This window comes from Perna viridis, chromosome 8, assembly GCF_037379345.1.
Source record: "Perna viridis isolate PV_CMFRI_1.1 ecotype Kerala chromosome 8, ASM3737934v1, whole genome shotgun sequence".
Taxonomy (NCBI): domain Eukaryota; kingdom Metazoa; phylum Mollusca; class Bivalvia; order Mytilida; family Mytilidae; genus Perna; species Perna viridis.
Window position 1 is genome coordinate 42,444,818 of NC_142452.1, and position 18,355 is coordinate 42,463,172.

The 18,355-nt window shown below is 35.3% G+C and overlaps 2 protein-coding genes across 2 annotated transcripts; one reads left to right on the forward strand and one right to left on the reverse strand.

Moving 5' to 3' along the window:
• Positions 1-434: 434 nt before the first annotated feature.
• LOC148610587 (E3 ubiquitin-protein ligase TRIM56-like) lies at positions 435-6,390 on the reverse strand. The gene is made up of 3 exons (XM_088595761.1): positions 4,738-6,390; positions 2,871-2,945; positions 435-708 (listed from the first exon to the last, which is right to left on the reverse strand). The coding sequence occupies exon 1, from the start codon at positions 6,340-6,342 to the stop codon at positions 4,831-4,833; it is 1,512 nt and encodes a 503-aa protein (XP_088451887.1). The 5' UTR covers positions 6,343-6,390; the 3' UTR covers positions 435-708; positions 2,871-2,945; positions 4,738-4,830.
• Positions 6,391-13,884: 7,494 nt separating this feature from the next.
• LOC148610588 (heat shock protein beta-1-like) lies at positions 13,885-14,825 on the forward strand. Its single transcript, XM_088595763.1, has one exon. The coding sequence runs from the start codon at positions 13,931-13,933 to the stop codon at positions 14,447-14,449; it is 519 nt and encodes a 172-aa protein (XP_088451889.1). The 5' UTR covers positions 13,885-13,930; the 3' UTR covers positions 14,450-14,825.
• Positions 14,826-18,355: the final 3,530 nt, after the last annotated feature.

Here is an 18,355-nt window from a genome sequence, read left to right on the forward strand (position 1 = left end):
TGGGTGCAATGTTAATATCTTTTGTGGTAAAATTAGCGAGAAATTAAAGTTTCAACCTAAAACCACCTAAATCTACCCCTGACAATCCATGCTTTGCAAATTGTAGGAGGGTGGGCACGCCCAACACACCCCGCCTGAAACCGTCCGTGTTCGGCTTACCAAGGTCCTAAATTCAATTTAAAAAGTGCATGTCTGGGTTATGGCAGTTCTCGGATTTTTCAGGGTCCGGTTTAGACAGGTTTTACTGTATAACATAGTACAATACCGCACATGTCTTAGAATATTACGAACAGGTAAGTTCTGAGAGGGAAAAAGGTATTTGTTTTGCATTAAACTATTCAGAGGGAAAAAATCATTTCTCTGTCCTTTCTTCCTCGTTCTAAACAAGGATACCACCACGTACCCTACCAACAAATAACGAACAAGACTTTAGCCCAAGTGTTCAACTGAGCAATAAAATAAATATTTGCCCAATTACATGTTTATTGATAGACATTGAGATGGCATTAAAAACCCTTGGAAAACAAATGCAGGGCAACATAGAACAGATTTTTGATCTGAACAAAAACAATGGATATTATGATGATTTCAAACTCGACTTGGATGTAACCATGGTCTGCTGAGTTACAAACTTCTCATCATTCTCCATCATGGATATTGTCAGTGATTTTGAAACAGATGGCGAATAGGCAAAGACAGCAGAGCTCGCTGAAATGGAAGAAAATTTCGGTAAGAGCAAATTAATCAAATGATTTTTCAGTGTAATTTTGTGCCTCCCTTTAGAATATTAGCTGCTACATGTATTTAGAAAGGCAAAGCAAAACTATGTTATTCTATGGTAAAAATTAGAAACTATTTCCCTATCAAAGAAATATTTGTTTTTAAAATTTTGAGTTGAATGCCATGTGAAAGCTTTACATTAATGCATTTGGCATTTTCCAAAGTGCATTCCATTCCTAAAATGGTTTTTCAAATGACTCGCACAAGTTGTTCGCTCTCCTGTTCAGAGGTACATGTATATTCGCTATTTCAGAACTTTTACTCCTCTGCCACAGTACGTCGAAAATTGCTTGGGATGTATAATGAGTAGCGTCCATGCCATATGAGTATTTGACAAGAGTTCGTTAGCTAGCGGAGTGATACATGTAGTAAATCAGGAAGCAGTTATCTTGTCTGTAGTAGAGATTAGGCATTGTATGACGTCGCTTACAAGCGCACTTCAACCACGCGTGTAGTTATTGATGGAGCGTTGAGTGTCTCTATCATTTTGTTAATTATTTTTGTTTGTTTTTGTTTAATTATTTACTTGACTCTGTCTATATGCAGTTAAGTTTGTACTTTGATTACATCACAGCATATAAAAAGCCCATACTTAAGATTTGATTTTTGAAAGTAACCACATAATCCTGACGAATTAAATCGCTGTGTTTCAGAATCAGACATTAAGTAGCTGTCTTTGTAAGAATCATGCAAAATCTGAAAAATGTGATACACCCAATATTATTCATTCAAATATGCCTGCTCTTAGGAGATAATCAACATTGAAAATCAGTAGATTCTATTGTATTTGAGCGTCATTTACAGAGTTATCTTCCTTAATTTTGAACTCTACAGTGCATTCTATACAATTTTTATCTCCTAAGAGCACGCGTTATATGACAAACCACATGTTAATTTCTGTTTACTATGGCATTTCAAACAAAATATAAAAAATAAGAATATGTAGGCTTTTTACCCATGAATCACATTTTGCATGATTCTTAGCTGGAATACTACTTAATACTGACGATATTTATAAGAAACAACAGTAAGACTAAATTAGTGCTCCACGGGTGGATCAAGGGTTTAAGGTTGGGGGAGGGCATAAATTTGTTTGTTTGTGGGGGTTTATCGCCCGAGCAGCAATATTTCAGCTGTATTCAGGCGATGAACATGAAGTGGATGATAAAATGAACATGAAATGATGATGAAACGAAAAACGGGATGGGACACAAGGATAATGGGGGTCGAGAAATTTTTGATTGCCACTTGAAATAGGGAGAGGTAGGTAGGGTCGGGCAAATTAGCCTCCTGTGGCGGAGCCCTATGGTTCCTTCTCCGGGAGAATACCACAGTAGGGGTTCTTTAACGTGCGAGGAACGTGGCATCTTTCCAAACACGGTGCACCACTATGGTTTGCGGTCAGGTTTTCCGTATTATAGCCTGACAACCCCAGCATGTAACACACCAGGGGTATCCCATTCCACCACCTGGGGCACACAACCCATGTGCTCTATGGGCAGAGCGCCCTACCCCCGGCTAGGGTTCTGAGCACTATTGAGTTGCCTTTTACGACAAACTTAGCGCTGCTGCAGGCCTATTCTTTTGACACCCGGACCTGCACGGGTCGGGAGGGCGTAAATAGAATTAAATCAAATTGGTGGGGTGGGTCAAGATTTCATGTCAAAACATAGTTTCGAATTTTAATGGGCGACGTCCCCTCCTCCCTCTCTGGATCCACCACTGCTCCATCTTGGCATATAAAGCAGCAAACAAAAATCATGACTATACGACAAGATTTTATTAATTCAAAGACATTTTACAAAAAGCAGTTCGTGATTAAACGATTTTAAGAAAAGTACTAGTTTTATTGTTATTGCAATGCTAGAAATGAAGAGTTGCAGAAATTGAAGTAGCAGACGATCAATTTATGTCAATACAATTTTTCATTCTATGACTTGTTTGGTGCTTAAATTTGTTCCTGTTTTGCTTGTTATTTTCGTTTTTAATATAAAAAAAAATAATCTTTCAAGTTGAAGTAAAAGGTAGAACACAACTTGCTTGAAAGAAATTGAGAGAAATTAGTTACGAATGGACATTCTATAACCCACCTAGCGATTCGTCATTGCAATGCATTACTCTGTCTCATCAACAAAAACAAACAAAAACTCTTGACAGCTTCATATCTACAAAAGAATTTATGTTTGACAATAGGCATTCCATCATAAATTACTGTAATTAAGACGATGTTGAATGCTTAGTCATGCTTGCCAGAAACCTGTAGAATCCGTACAAAGAAGTTAAAATTGCTACATTGCTATTACCATGATTATATAACCGCTGGAATATTACAGAAAAATGTTTTCTCGTTGAGAACATCAATGCCGGGAAGTTTTTAAAAGAATTAATTCTGGGTTGATGGTAAACAGTATTATCTATATCCACCTACATGAAGTGTCGAATCAGAAAATTCTATTAAGAGTATCAATTTTTTATACAATGGAACAAAATGAAATCTTCTTGACCACAGAAATGAGTCAATCGGAACACCTCAGCCTTTCTAGTTCACCGTTGAACGACAGAAATATTCTCCTGCTTTCTAGTTACACAAATGAAAAACCTCGGAGGCACTAGTCAGATGGATCTGTCCGGAATTTGACCGATCCTATTCTAAAATTATATTTAAACTGGTCGAATTTTTTACCATTGTATTTTTTAGCTCCTCGCTTCGCTCCAAAATTCTTGGAAGAGTTATTGTTCTTTATTTCTAGTGATATCCAACTAAAATTTTTAGCGCCACTTGGGGGATATAACTACTTTGATTCGCGTATGACTACAATTCTGGCAATTTTTTTCAAAAAGAAATTCTCCTTTTTGCATCCGAGGTTATTTTTTAGTGTAGCGGAAACGGCCGAGTAGTTCCGATTGAGGCTGCATGTCCAACACCTTTTGGCAAAAGAAAGGGCTAATTTTAGGGCTGATTGGCCAAAATCAGGAATTTTACGACACAAAAGTAACTAACACTGATCTTTCTTTCATGTCTTTTGTGAATTATAGACAGAAGAACATGTGATTACCTGCGATGAGGAAAACGTTTATAGACAATTAGGATGCACTCTCTTAATTACAAAACAAGAAGTCATTGAAACAAAAACTGCACGAATAATTTTCGAAACTCCCAAGACAGCAGTAAAGTAACATAAAAATTGAAGAATCACTTGAAAAATAATTTTTTTTCTCGAAATTCCATTTGAATTTCAAGTGTTTTAAGGAATTTTGGCTAAACTGACAACAAATAAGGAATTTTCAGGCCGCTAGGCAGCCTGATATTTGACCCGGGAACCTTGCAAAACTCGACATTTTAATACTGAACGCTTCTTTCTAAAACAATAGATACAAATAGAAGACTTAACCAATAAACCTAACATCTTAATGTTACGTCCATGTTCTTGTATTTACTATGCTTTTAACACAAAACTAGAAATAAAAAATAAATCCAGAGAGAAGGTTCGATGGGTTGGAAACTCCATTTAGTTGGAAGTTTGTTCATTTTGTGCGAAAAAGTTGGGAAGGGAGGTGATAGCCAGGAATCTCCCATTTTACTAATTTCTGAATCAGACCCCCAATTATAACTTCTTGATAAGTTAGCAAGTATAAGCAAGTGAGTTTATTGTATAGACTTGTGTTTATCATAATGCAGTAGATTCAATGATACAATTAGATAATAATCCTCGCACATGCAAACGACCCGATATACCTATACATCATCTTGTTGAATTATTTTCAAGTTTACTTGAAATACACGTTCAAGACTGTCAACAAAATAAATGATTTCTATTAAACATCTAATGGAACATAAATACAGCTAGATAAATGTCGTCTATCAAAGTATATTATCAACAATTTTAGATCACTTAAAGTATCTTTATAGAAAAATGAAAATATAGAAAGTTCTACGTAAAGAGTGGCAAATCATACCTAGCAAATAATATACATGTATAGTCTACATCCTCTCCCAAACATAGTATAATGGCAATTTAACAGGTTAGTCACAACACACTCGAAAAGACATTAAACGTCAGCTATATTGTTTACGGTTCTAACGTTGTGCAAACGCCTTTCTTTGCGTTTCCTTTTTTCTTCTCTTTTCTTCCTATTTGATTCACTCTTTGTCATCTTTCGCATGACGTTGATTCCATGAAATTGTCTAGAACCATCGTCGACGTCGTCGCATTCAGAGGAAAGTTGATCTAATGGGTTATTTTCAATAAATTTACTGCCATCTCTATCTGTATCAGCTATCACGGTATCATCTTTTCTCTGTTCCAGACTACTTTTTGCCATTGATACAAAGTACTCGCTCAGTTTATCTACACTCTCAGACAGTTCACGTTTTGTACTATCTTTCCAGTTCATGAATGAAGATTTCTTTATTTCATAACATCTTCCCTTTTCATGTTTAATTTCCATGATAGGTTTCGATAGAGAAATTTCAAAATTAATGCTCATGTCGTCTTCAGATGATAATGCCTTCAAGTCTGTCTTGTATCGTTCGAAGGAATTTTGCGTCTTGAGAAGGTTGATGAAGTTGGAACGGGCACCTATCTTTTGCAAGGCGATTGCTAGTTTTTCCTTTACCTCTGCGTTACTATCATGTAATGCTTTCACAACTGTTATTTGCTTCTTTATCGGTTGCATCATAGATTCACAAACAGCAGAGAAGTCAACTTTTATTTGTGACTTCAAATCTTCTAATTTCTTTATCACTCTATTAATGTCTCCTTCTACAGTCGAAAGCATATTCGATGCCTTTTCTTCTAGTTCAGTTTTCTGTGTTTCTCGCTTCTCTATTATCTTTAATAGCAATTCGCTAATGCGTCGAAGACTGTCACCGATAAATTGAACCTGTGACCCCTCTGCAAATGCTGACGTCAGCACGTCTAACGTCGCTTTGTGTGAACAGTTAGGGTGGTTATATACAAGACAAGAAACACAACAAAGCTGAGAATGTTCAAAACAAAATGCCTCATAAAATCTGTCCTTATGAATTGTACAGGGCTCTAAGTTAACTTCTCTCTGCACTAGCCCTTCTTTACATTCTGGAAGAAACAGTATTCCTGACAAATCAGAAACCTGGTGTTGGTCTGCATCTTTCATACGCTTATGAAAGTTTTTCAAGCAGAAATCGCACAAAAGTTCAGAACAATTGCTGCACCAGTGCGAAGCTTTCACGTCATCTCCAAAACGATCACAAGGATCACAACTGTATGTAATCTTGTTTTTGGAACCGTTACTTTTCATCATAGTCGAAATGATTTGATTTTTAGGAAATTCTGAGACCCATCGTCCAAGAGAAGTTTTAGGTTTTGGCACGGGAAAGCTCTCCCTACACACGGGACAACAAAAAGTCGAATCACCCGTCTCTGCACTCACAACTGTACTTTCAATGTATGTCTTCAAACAGGTTTCACAATACGTGTGTTTACATGGAATATACCTCGGACTCTTAAGTTCTTCCAAACATATCGGGCAGTCAAATATAGTCGCAGGTTTTGCTACATTTTCGCTTGTTGATGTTGCCATTTTTTGCTACTTTCACTTTTGGTGAGACAAGGGAAATAACTTGAAATTGTATTCTATCGGTACATCCTGAATCAATGATATAAAATTATAATGTAACCATAGGCAGATCAAAAAAGGGTAAGGAGCCCAGTCCCCATACGCCCAAATATTTTGGTTTTCTGTATATGAAAATACTTGACCCTCCTATTTTCGGATTTTCTGGAAACCCCAGTCAATATCCTAGGGCTACGCGGCCTTACGGCTAGTTGTCTTGCGTATTTATTTGAAGTGTCTAACGGAAGATTTCAGATCCAGGATACCTACCACTGCTGGTAAAACATTATACAAGTTAAATGTAATCGAGTAAGAAGTAATTAAAAAAAACCTGCTGACTTTTGCATTTAAGTGCCCTTCCGAGTGAAGAGTTTTTCTTGGGGATTTATCTTGCCCTAGATCATACGTGTATTTAAGAATTGGCTATGAGAAAAGTAGCTGAATAATAGTACTGAATAAGGGCGTGTCAATATTTTTTATCCGTTGAGATATTACAAAACTGTTTTAACCGATGAGATTACAGTATTTATCTCAAATTAATTTATGTACATTTAAGCTGCTACATTTATTATGTGTCAAATGGAGAATTGCCGAAAAAAAATGTAAAATTGTATAAAAAAGGGAAGTCCGCTTTTCCTGAATAACTTCATCGCATCGTTTTATATTTATCTTCTCTCGTCGGGTTTCTAGTTCTTCGTTACGCAAACCCCTTCCTTCCAAAGCGCTGCCGCTTATCGCAAATGCAATTCATCTTCGAGTCCACAAAAATGGACACGGAGTACAAAAACCAATCCAGAGGAAAAATGGTGAGTGTTTTCCGAGTAAGCCTCACACCATTTCCTTGTTTAAAGATTTCTCATAAGCAAATGATTCGAATATTGAAATAAGTCTTGTGAATAAAGAGAATTTCTAGTTCAAAGTAACAAATTTCATTTTTTCCATCTTTCTTTGTCGTTGGGTTCTGAACATATGTCCATACATTACTCTACAGGAAGACATGGATTTCATATGTTTCTGTTGTGATGAAACGAATATATAATGACTTTGAAATTAAAGTTGAACATTGCATGTCCGAATACTTCAAAATTCATTGCATGAATGTATGAATACATTTAAGCTGTATATGCCCAAACTAAATACTTCAATAATTTTCATATCATTTGCATAATGTATCTCGTTCGTGTAAAAAGAATTAATTATAGACCCTTTTGTGGTAAGTTGATGAGCATGCTCAGTAGACTTCCACGAGGTAGGGCTTGGGCAGAACAAAAGAATTTTCCTGGCGGAAATGAATATTGAGCATGCCCTGTGCATGCTTATCTACTATCCATCAGTTAGCACAAAAGGGTCTATTCAGTCTATTTTATTATGGACACCCTCTGCTTATCTCTTTACCAGTATTGCCTTCTAAACTGTCAAAAAAGTCAAAAAGTCTGTAATTCAGTTGAGTGAATATTTTTATAGTGAGAAGGATAACAGTGATTTATAACTATCCTGTATATACACAAACCTGCGACCAAATACTCCAGTAGAATGAACATAGTTTACACAGTTACACATATAATTCGTCTTTTCGTTGTTAAATTGTGTGCAGTGTGGAAAAAAATGAGCAAAATAATATCATTTAAACATCCATTTAGAAATTACTGGATTGGACCCCTTCCTCTTAAAAAATCTGCATGGATCCGCCATTGTCGTACATTTCATTTACACGGTAAAAATCTACTTACCGATGGTATGTACCATCCCCATAGTGAATAGATTGGCTAAAAGAGTTCACATGTTAAGCAAAACTAGAATTATTGGTAAAAACACCGCTTTCGCCCGAAAGGTCTTAATGATAAAAGCATTTTTTAAATAGAAATCTCCACACGCATTTAAATAGACTATATGTATGCAACACATGTAGGCAAGTTTAATATCTTGATATTCCAAAAAAAAATAAAACAACACCAAAATACTTACACATGTATTACACATTTAGGATATTCGTCGAAAATTAATCGAAAATCATTTCAAATTTGAATTAGATGTTTCGTTAAATCTCGTTTCATACACCAATAATTTTGCATATACAGTTAAGTGAAAGTGCGAATTAAATATGCAATACATATACATATTGACAGATATGTCAAAATTTACAAACTTAAGGAACAGTCAGACCGCGAAGGTTTCCCGAGGTAATCCTACTCTTTCGAATGGGGTAAAAAATATATTGATATTTTCGGCAATGTTCATGTATTGTTTCTATTCCGCAACCACATTTTCTAAATAAAACATGCGAATTTGTCTAAAATAATTGATTTTTTTTCAATCTTTTGAGCGCGGCGGTCGGCGAGTGCAACTTCATACTTGTTACCTGTTTCCTGTTCTCTAAACTCCACAAGAATCCAAACAAACAACGTTTCATAGCTGAATCTGCAAAATGTACCACCAAACCTCTTTCAAAACTTTTAACTTCTATTCTCACAACTGTCAAAGAGGGTCTGCAGTTCTACCACATTTGTTACTCCCGTAGTGGTATTAATTTTCAATGTGGATCCTGAAAAGTATACCGTTTGGCTAGATCCTTTAATCTCAGTTTCCGCTATAAAGATGACGTATTATCTTTAAACAATCCTTATTTTAGGGATTTGAATAATCGCATCTACCACAAAGAACTTGAGATGAAGGATACTACAGACCCTGTGAAGTCAGCCTCATATCTTGACCTACACTTAGAAATCGATAGCAAAGGGAAACTATTGACCAAACTTTACGACAAACGTGATGACTTTTCAGAATTGTCAACTTTCCTTTCATCTGTGGCAACGTCCCTTCAGCACCTGCTTTATGGAATGTTCATATCGCAACTCATACGTTATGCCAGAGCTTGCCGAAATCACGCAGAATTTTTGTATCGCGCTAGAATTCTAACAAATAGGTTTCTGGAAAATGGTTATGTTGCTACAAGATTGAAATCATCACTACAGAAGTTTTATGGTCGTCATCATAAACTCGTGGATCGATATGGTGTATCCATCTGCCCCATGAAAACTGGTTTATTCAACGCGTCATAGTTTTCCTTTCCTACTTTGTCTACCCAGGACTTGACTTTTTATGGGCAGCTCGGCGGGTGTTTCTAGAAAAGCAGAGGACGCTTACTCTACCGATTCACCTGGTCCATGCTCCCAGTTTTTAGTGGAGTCCGAGTTGCTTATTTGCTTTTGTTACTTTGTATGTATGATTTTAGTTACTTAATGTTGTGGCATGTCTGGTCTTTATCCCTGGATTACATTCTTTTGATTACCGCATAACCTTGGTTTCCTTGATTATTCTTTGACATTGATGATAACTGAAAAGGTAACCGGGAGACGATATTGTGCATGTAGTGGAGGGATTAAGCTTGAAGTTATTCGACACCCTTTAATTGTATAACAGAAAGCTTAGCTGCAGGATAAAAACAAATTGTATGCATTTAAACATTTAATTACAGGTCTATGATCAAGTTACAATTGAAAAACTGAAAAGCATAAATGATCGACATGATTTGCGTCTGATTTTGTTTCTGAAAAAACAAAAGAATGTTTTAAGTAATTAATGAGAATCTTTGAATTCTTATTTACTGTAGAATACATCAAATAAAGACTAATTAGTCAATATAATTAAACTTGAACTGTAAATTATGGTCCACGACTTTTTGTGTTAAGTATAAAAAATTATTGTTAAGCCGCAGTTTCATGTTAATAAATAATTTTAAAAATCTTATTTTTTCCTCGGTTTTCTATTAAAGAGTGTAAACTGGCAGCTTTAAAAAGGTGCTTATTATATCTGAATACATATACCTATAATTATAGCTGTATTTAGCAAAACATAATTATACGTTTGCACTTTCAAGTTCCGCAAAATTCAATCAATGTCGTTGACAGTTCTTTCCTCTTTTTTTCCACAATCTCTGTTTGTTCTTACTCTTTGACGACTTCCGTTCAATCGGTTCTAGTATTTCATCACTATCACCGCAAAATTCCTCGTTATATTGTCCGGTGTGTTCTTCGTAAGGTTCCAAGAAGTCGCTTTGTGTTTCGTCGTCTTGACAACAGGGAAAACCGAGTGTTTTATTGTCCTCTGATTCTTGGTCGGAAAGGTAGCTTCTACCGATGATCTCATTGTCCATAGTGTAAAATCCGAACTTTTCACCTTCCAAACTGTTCCGCCGTATTTCATCGTCTGCTGTATCCGTATCATCTAAGAAAACATTGTCACCACTCACTATTCCATCGTCGCATTTAATCATTGAGACAAAGTAGTTATTTAATACATTAAATTCCTTTGTGATATGTTGTTTTGAGATATCTTCCCAAATGTTCTTTAATGGAACTTTGCTTACATCAAAACAGTGACCCCTTCCTCTTACATATTCAATAAGGTCTGGTGCTAGAGAGATGGTAAGGTCAATCCCAATAGCTTCCTCTTGAGTTACCTTTTTAAATGTTGTTTGATAATTTTCGAAGGATTTCTGTGTCTTCAGAAGAGCAAACCATTGGAGACGCGCGTCTTTCTGTTGCTTGACAACTGCTAATTCCTCCCTTTCCTTAGTTATACAACCATGCAATGCTTCTAAATATGCTACATTTTGTTTAAAAGGCGTTGTGGCAGAATCGCACACCTCTGAAACCTTACGTTTTATATTTGACTTCATATCAATTAATCTGGTTATTGCCAAGTCAATGTCTTTTCTGCTTCCGAAACTTTTCGCGTAGCCTCCTTCTCGATCACAACTATCTGATTCTTCTCTATTTCAATCGTCCTTAAAAGCAACTCTCCGATGCGTGTAAGGTGGCCATAAGCAACGTTGACATGTCTGTCTACGGAAAATGCGTTTGTAACTTCGTCCAATGTTCGTATGTCAGAACAATTGCGGTGGTTGTAAACCAAACAGAAAACACAACAAAATTCAAAGTGGCTGAAGCAAAATGCCTCGTAATTTTTATTTTTGTGTTTTTGACAAGGTTCCAAGAAATCACTCTTTGTGCCTTCTTTGAAATCTTGAAAACTGAATGTTTCCGATATATCAATAATCGTATGACCATCTACATTTTTTACACGTTTGTGAAAGTTTTTTAGACAGTTGGAACAATAAAGTTCGGAACAGTCGCAACACCAATGTGAAGCTTTCACGTCGTCTTCAATGCGTTCACATGGGTCACAGTTGTATGTTACTTTGCTTTTAGACTTTTCATTCTTCATTAATGCCAGAATTATCTGATTTTTTGGAAGCGTCAATACCCATTTCTCTATCGAGGTTCTGTGATCTGGCAGTGAGAAAGATTTTCTGCAAACTGGACAACAAAAAGACATTCCACCCTTCATGCTAATTTTAAACGTTCCTCCAATATATGTTGTTAAACAGGTTTCACAATACGTGTGCTTACATTGAAGATATCTAGGTCCTTTTAGTTCCTCCAGGCATATAGGACAGTCAAGAATAGTCGTCTTCTTTGTCGAACTATTTCCTGATGAGGCCATAATGCATAATTCGAGAAAATTTACTTTCGCTTTTGTTTTGATTAAACGAAGGGAAGTAACCATATGCATTCATTATTTGCACAGGTATTTTTAAACGTGTGGTAAACATTTCCTGTCATATATTTCTACAATAAAAATTGTTGCATAAATGTATAAATGATAAGGTATCTGAAGAAAAACACTAATAATCCTTTACATGCACATTGAACAACAGTAAAGTCCTTACACATAGGGCAAGCCAAAGTGGACAAAATAAGTATTTTCTAATATTAAAAGATGATTTTTTAATATTACAAATTCATTTGCTAATATTACATATTAGATTTTTAATATCACAAAACTCTTTTTTAATATTAAAGAGTAATCAAGGGAACCAAGGTTATAGCGGTAATCAAAAGAATGAAATCCAGGGACAAAGACCAAACATGGAAAACAGACATACACAACAAAGATCATAAAGTAACTAAAATCATACATACAAAGTAACAAAAGCAAATGAGCAACTCGGACTCCACTAAAAACTGGGAGCATGGAACAGGTACCGGTAGGATAAGCGTCCTCTGCTTTTCTAGAAACACCCACCGAGTTGCTCATAAAAAGTCAAGTCCGGGGTAGACAAACGAGGAAAGAAAAACTATGACCCATTGAATAAATCAGTTTTCATGGTGCAGATGGATACACCATAACGATCCACGAGTTCATGATGACGACCATAAAACTTCTGTAGTGATGACTTCAATCTTGTAGCAACATAACCCTTTTCCAGAAGCCTATTTGTTAGAGTTCTAGCGCGATACAAAAAGACTGCGTAGTTTCGGCAAGCCCTGGCATAACGTATGAGTTGTGATATGAACACTCCATACGCAGGTGCTGAAGGGATGTTGCCACAGATGAAAGGAAAGTTGACAATTCTGAATGAAAAGTCCTCACGTTTGATTGTATTTCTAATATTAAAAAACGTTTTTTCAAGTAAGTGACAAGATGATTTTCTTTTCATAAAATTCACACATTTTAATTCAAAAGGACAATCAAACTGCCGAAAAATATGGGTTATGGCAGAATCCCATGGGATAAAAAAAAATCCCATGAATTTAAAATTGTAACTATAAGTTTATTTTATCAAATATTGTAAAATAAGATGCATTTAATCTCATGCGAATCTGCATTCAATGGTTACTCACATGACATGGTAGGTTGAAGAAAAAGTGGCGCAAGATTTGCAATTCAGTGTTTTGCAAATTTAAATTGTCTTGTGTTAGTGGTTAATTCTTTATGATGTCAGGAAGAACAGAACAGGGATATTTCTGTACCAAAAGTGGATGACTCAGAATATTTGTACAAAGTTCCCTAATAAAGCAACTAAATTATGAACAGATCAAAGAGTTATTTCTCTTTATTTTATATTTTGTGTCCTTTCAATGTAATTTATTTCATTCTTAATATTTCAGTAAATGACAAAATAACATTCATTTGTTTAGAAAACATGACTTTGTGACCTCAAATGTTCTGAGAAAACAAAATTTGGCATGTGTCATCCACTGCCTAGTCTTCCATGCACAGACTGCATAATCAAATAAGGTCTCTGAAGCAGATAAATAATGGTTCATATCATCCACATCCCTTTGGGGGTTATTCATACACACCTGTAAAAGAAACTTGCTTTGAGAAGAAATAAATTTGCAACTGTTTGCAAGCCCTATAGTAGTAGACTGAAAATCGTGGAGACAATTATTATACCCTTTAAGTCTGATTTTAAAATCCAAAATTTTCTTTTTGCTTTTGTGTTTTCGTTCTCTAACAAGAAGGGTACGATACCACGTAATGACAAACCCCCATACCAATATAATGACTTCTTAATTACAGACAATTCTAGAAGGCGTGTTTTACAGTCAGAAGGTAAATATAGCAACTATTTACTAGATTTGGATTTCACAGCGGATCTAATCACTTAGCTATCTGCTAAACGCTAATATACTTAAAGGCAACTCGTTCATATCTGAAACCACAACTGTAGAAGTTATTGAAGAATAAAGATAACATATATTTAAAAATGTCCGGAAGACTTGTTCCTGTTCACAGATATGACTGGGATTTTTTCGACAGACAAATGTCTCTTTTCCCATCTTTCAAGGATGACTTTGACAAGGACTTTTTCAGCGATTTCAAATCAACAAAAATTGAGGATGAAATTGCTCGTATGAAGAGGGAAATGTTTCAACTTACTTCTCCAGAACAAAGTTTAAAGGTCGACCAACCTTTCGTGGAGGATTTTACCGGAAACAAGAAAATGGCCTTACGTTTTGACTGTAGCAAGTTCAAACCCGAAGAAATTGAAGTAAAAACTGTTGATAGAAGTTTGACTGTTCACGCAAAACACGAAGAAAAGTCTCCAGGAAGATCTGTATACCGCGAATTCACGAAATCTTACACACTCCCACGTGACATCGATCCCTTATCCCTGAAGTCGAGTCTCACTAACGATGGTTTCTTGCAGGTAGAGGCTCCTGCACCAAAGACATGCATTGCAAGGAAGGAAATTTTCATTCCAATTGAAAAGATGTTGAAGTAACTTTAAAATAAACACTCTCTCTAGAAGTGATCTTTTCATAACATTCTGGAAACAACATTCGGCAAATAATCAACATATCGGGACTAACAATAATTTTATAAAATGAGAATCATCGAACTTCTCTTTAATCAGTTTGAGGACTTAAATTATTATTATGAGAACATCTCAGTCATTCTGACTAATGCTGTTCGAAGTTGTGAAGACAATAAATATGAATACTTTGTTATATATAGTGGATATTCAAAATCGACTTTTTTCTTTGTTGTTTTTTTTTTTTTTTTTTTTTGTTATTACTTAGATTTTGTAAAAATAGTAAGTAGATTATTTTTGTATCTTTTCTCAGTTCAGATCATTAAAATGTTTGTCATTTTCTGTGTATCTGGCTTTCTCGACATATGTGTTACTTGTTATACTTCCAAGATCCCCAGGAATGCTCCCTTTATCGTAATGTCTCCCCTGGTTCAAGATGTCTCCTAAATTTGTAAATGGTTCGTTTGTTTAATGCTTATCCTATCTATAAGTATGTGAGAATTAAAAGTGTTATACTTTTCTGAATTTACCCAATTGTTCATCCTGGGTATCATCGGCCTGCCTTTTTATTTTTTAAATTTGATTAAAATCAAATTAATGGTTATTACTTTAAGATTTGAATATGAATATGTACTTGAGCTGATCGATTTGTGAATTAACAGCAATAACAAAGAAATCGATTTCTTAAAAATATATTCTGTAAAAATTCTTCCTCGATGATTTCTTACTTCGAAATACTACTTCTTTCATGTACAGTTGTGTTTTTAATAATGCAATTCTAAGTTTCTCTTGACATTTAATGAGCAATTCGACCGAGTGTTTCTAGAAAACCTGAGGACGTTTACCCTACCGGTGCACCTGGTCCATGCTCCCAGTTTTAAGTTGAGCCCGGGTTGCTCATTTACTTACGCTCATTTGTATGTTTTATATTTGTTGGTTGTCTGTTTTGAAGTTTCGTATTTGATGTTTGTCTTTTGAATATGTTCGTTTGATTTCCGCTGGAATCTTGGTTACTATGACTACTCTTTGATCTGAATAAAGTTCAACAATCACTGAATAAAAGTAGTAAAAGCCTTACTGAAAGCACAACTCGAGTGCAAAAAGATATTCAAGTTGGCGTTAGAATTATAAAACCACCTTCAAAACCTCTTCATACTGGTATTTTAATAACCTGTTAACATCACAGCAAGAAAATAATCACCGAAAATAATCATCTCTGAGGAATTTTTGGCACGTGAATAATACATTTATCTTGTTATTATTGAACTGCTCTGTTGTGCATCAAACTAAAGGATAACATGCAGAACTAAATTATAACACGTATAATTTTATATTCGTTTGATATGTATTGTTAAAGATAAGTCTTGCGTCGTTTAAGATAGAATTACTTAATACTCTCCGAAACGATGCCAAGCAGGAATGCACTGTTGTTTGTTTTAAGACTAACATGATGAATTGTTTTGGCATGAATCCTTGTAATCAATAATGTTTCATCTTGAACAAGGTTATACATTTTAAGAAGTCTGAAGCTGTATTTTTCAATGACGTACGGTACACACGTATCATTTCTAAATAGAACCTGAGATAAGTTGATTATCATTAGAAAACAAGGAGCAATATTCTAAGCATAGACAGTGTAAGGTTCACTTAAAAAACCGACAGAATTAGAACAGTTCTCGGACAGTTCTACAGCCAGATTTATAACAGTTATCAAACCAGCTCTCCTGACAGTTTTGGCAGAGCCGGTTCTACTAGTAGTACTGTTCTCGTAGATCTGGCTCTGCTAGAACTGCCAAAAAAGCTGGCTCTAGTAGCAGAACTGTTCTCGTAGACCCGGTTCTGCTTGAATAACTCAGAAGAGCTGACTCAAGAACTGTTCTATGACACCTTTAGAACTGTCCTATAGAACCGGCTTAGTTACTAGCCAACAGGTTAGAACTGTCCTATAGAACCGGCTTAGTTACTAGCCGACAGGTTAGAACTGTCCTATAGAACCGGCTTAGTTACTAACCGACAGGTTAGAACTGATCTCATTTGTATAGCTACATGTCGAAATTACGAAAAAAAGTTTTGAAAAAAATGCGACATAGTAAGTCGTAATTTTGACATACGATATCGTAAAATCTATATCGAAATTTCGACATAACTATTATCTTTGGTAGTACTATATGGTTACGTCAACTCAGAGAATTTTGTCTCATTTCGTTGAAATAAAGCTGTCCACCAAAAAAGATTCAAGTGTTTTTTTTCCATAAAAAAGTACATATTTTTCTAATCGTTGGTGTGTGGAAGTTCAAGTAATTATAAGAAAATTAGGGATTATTGTCATAAAACCAGTAGCCAAGGTAACAAGGAGGAGGTGAAAAAAAATAAAAATAATTACATCCTTTTCGATTCATTTTCTCAGAATTTTAGTTCCTAAATTTCGTGCGAAATAAGGTATTTTGAAAATCAGCCAGCTGATACTGAAGAGAGATCCTAATACGGCAGGGGTCTGAACGTTCCGAATACCTTTTTTTTCTTAAATTTAAATTATACCTGTTTACCATTAGATTTATTACATCTGTCTAATAAGTATGTATAAATGCTTAACTACATTTAAACATCCACCAAATTTCAACTTTTAATTTTGAGTTATACAAAATTAGACCGAGTCAACTTCGTCACGTGTCCGAAACAGTGTACCTAAATGTAATAGTGGACCCTTAATTTCAACACAGGATGTCGTAGATATATTACGGAATAACGGCTTCCACATTTTCGACCCAAGTCATATAATATAAAAAGTTGTAAAGCGAGAGGTGTTCCCCTAAAAATGTTCTTAATGCCAGAAATTTTCCGAGTTTTTTGTATTCGCAACATTTATTGAAAAGAATAAGTAATTATTACGATGTTAAGCTAAAAAAATCAAATAAGACGGAGAAGTCATCGCGAATACGCCTAAGCCTCCCGTTTTGACATTTGCACGGTAGCGGGAGATTGTTGAATTTTCCATGAGATATCGGGAGGCTTTCGCCGAAAGCAGGTGATTAAACGCCAAAGTTCAACTGAAAACGGCACTCAGGTCGGCGTGTGTGTGACCAACTATGCACATTATTAATCTGCATGCCCAAAGTCGACAATTTTCGCCTGGGTTTCATAAAAAGTATATTTCAAATTGAGATTTTCCTAAAATCTCCAATTTCACTTGATTTGAATTGTCGAAATTAGAGACGAAGAAGGATTTGAGGAAAGTCTCATTTTGAGATTGTTTATTATTGAATCGAGCCCCGGCAGGTAATTTTGGAATATTTTCTTATGAGGCTTGTATTCATTCAAAAAGTAATCAACCACTTTATTACCATTTGGGGGAGGGGGGGTTCTTTTCACCTACGTCCTTGGGACTCATGTTTTATTTGGTAAAAATATTTAGACTGAAAAAAACATGAGCTTTTTATGTATTGAAAAAATGATCCAACTCTAGTCCCTTTTTGGTAATGGTTGGTTCATAATGGAGTAAACAGATGTTGTCGCGAACACTCCCTCCAAAAAAAAAAAAATAACAAAATTAAACAAAATACGTAGAATAAAACATGTATATGTACCTTGAGGTTGCATACGATTGTCTTCAGTTCATTTTATTGAAATTGTACATCTAAGATAACGACCAACCAAATTCAAAGAGTGCTGAACACCTTAGATTGAACAACATAGCAGCGACCTTCACAAAACGCGCTCGAATGTTACAGTTTATATGTAGTTCCGATAAATATCAGAAGTGATTAATGGATTTGTTGTTCTACATCCGCATTAATCACTATTAATTATGAAATTATGTCTGATGATGTTAGATTGGAATCTTGCTACATGATATACACTCACAGCCTTGTGTATTGG

Coding starts and splice junctions, on each gene's coding strand:
- LOC148610587 (XM_088595761.1), bottom strand. CDS start 6,342: ATGGCAACATCAACAAGCGAAAATGTAGCAAAACCTGCGACTATATTT.
- LOC148610588 (XM_088595763.1), top strand. CDS start 13,931: ATGTCCGGAAGACTTGTTCCTGTTCACAGATATGACTGGGATTTTTTC.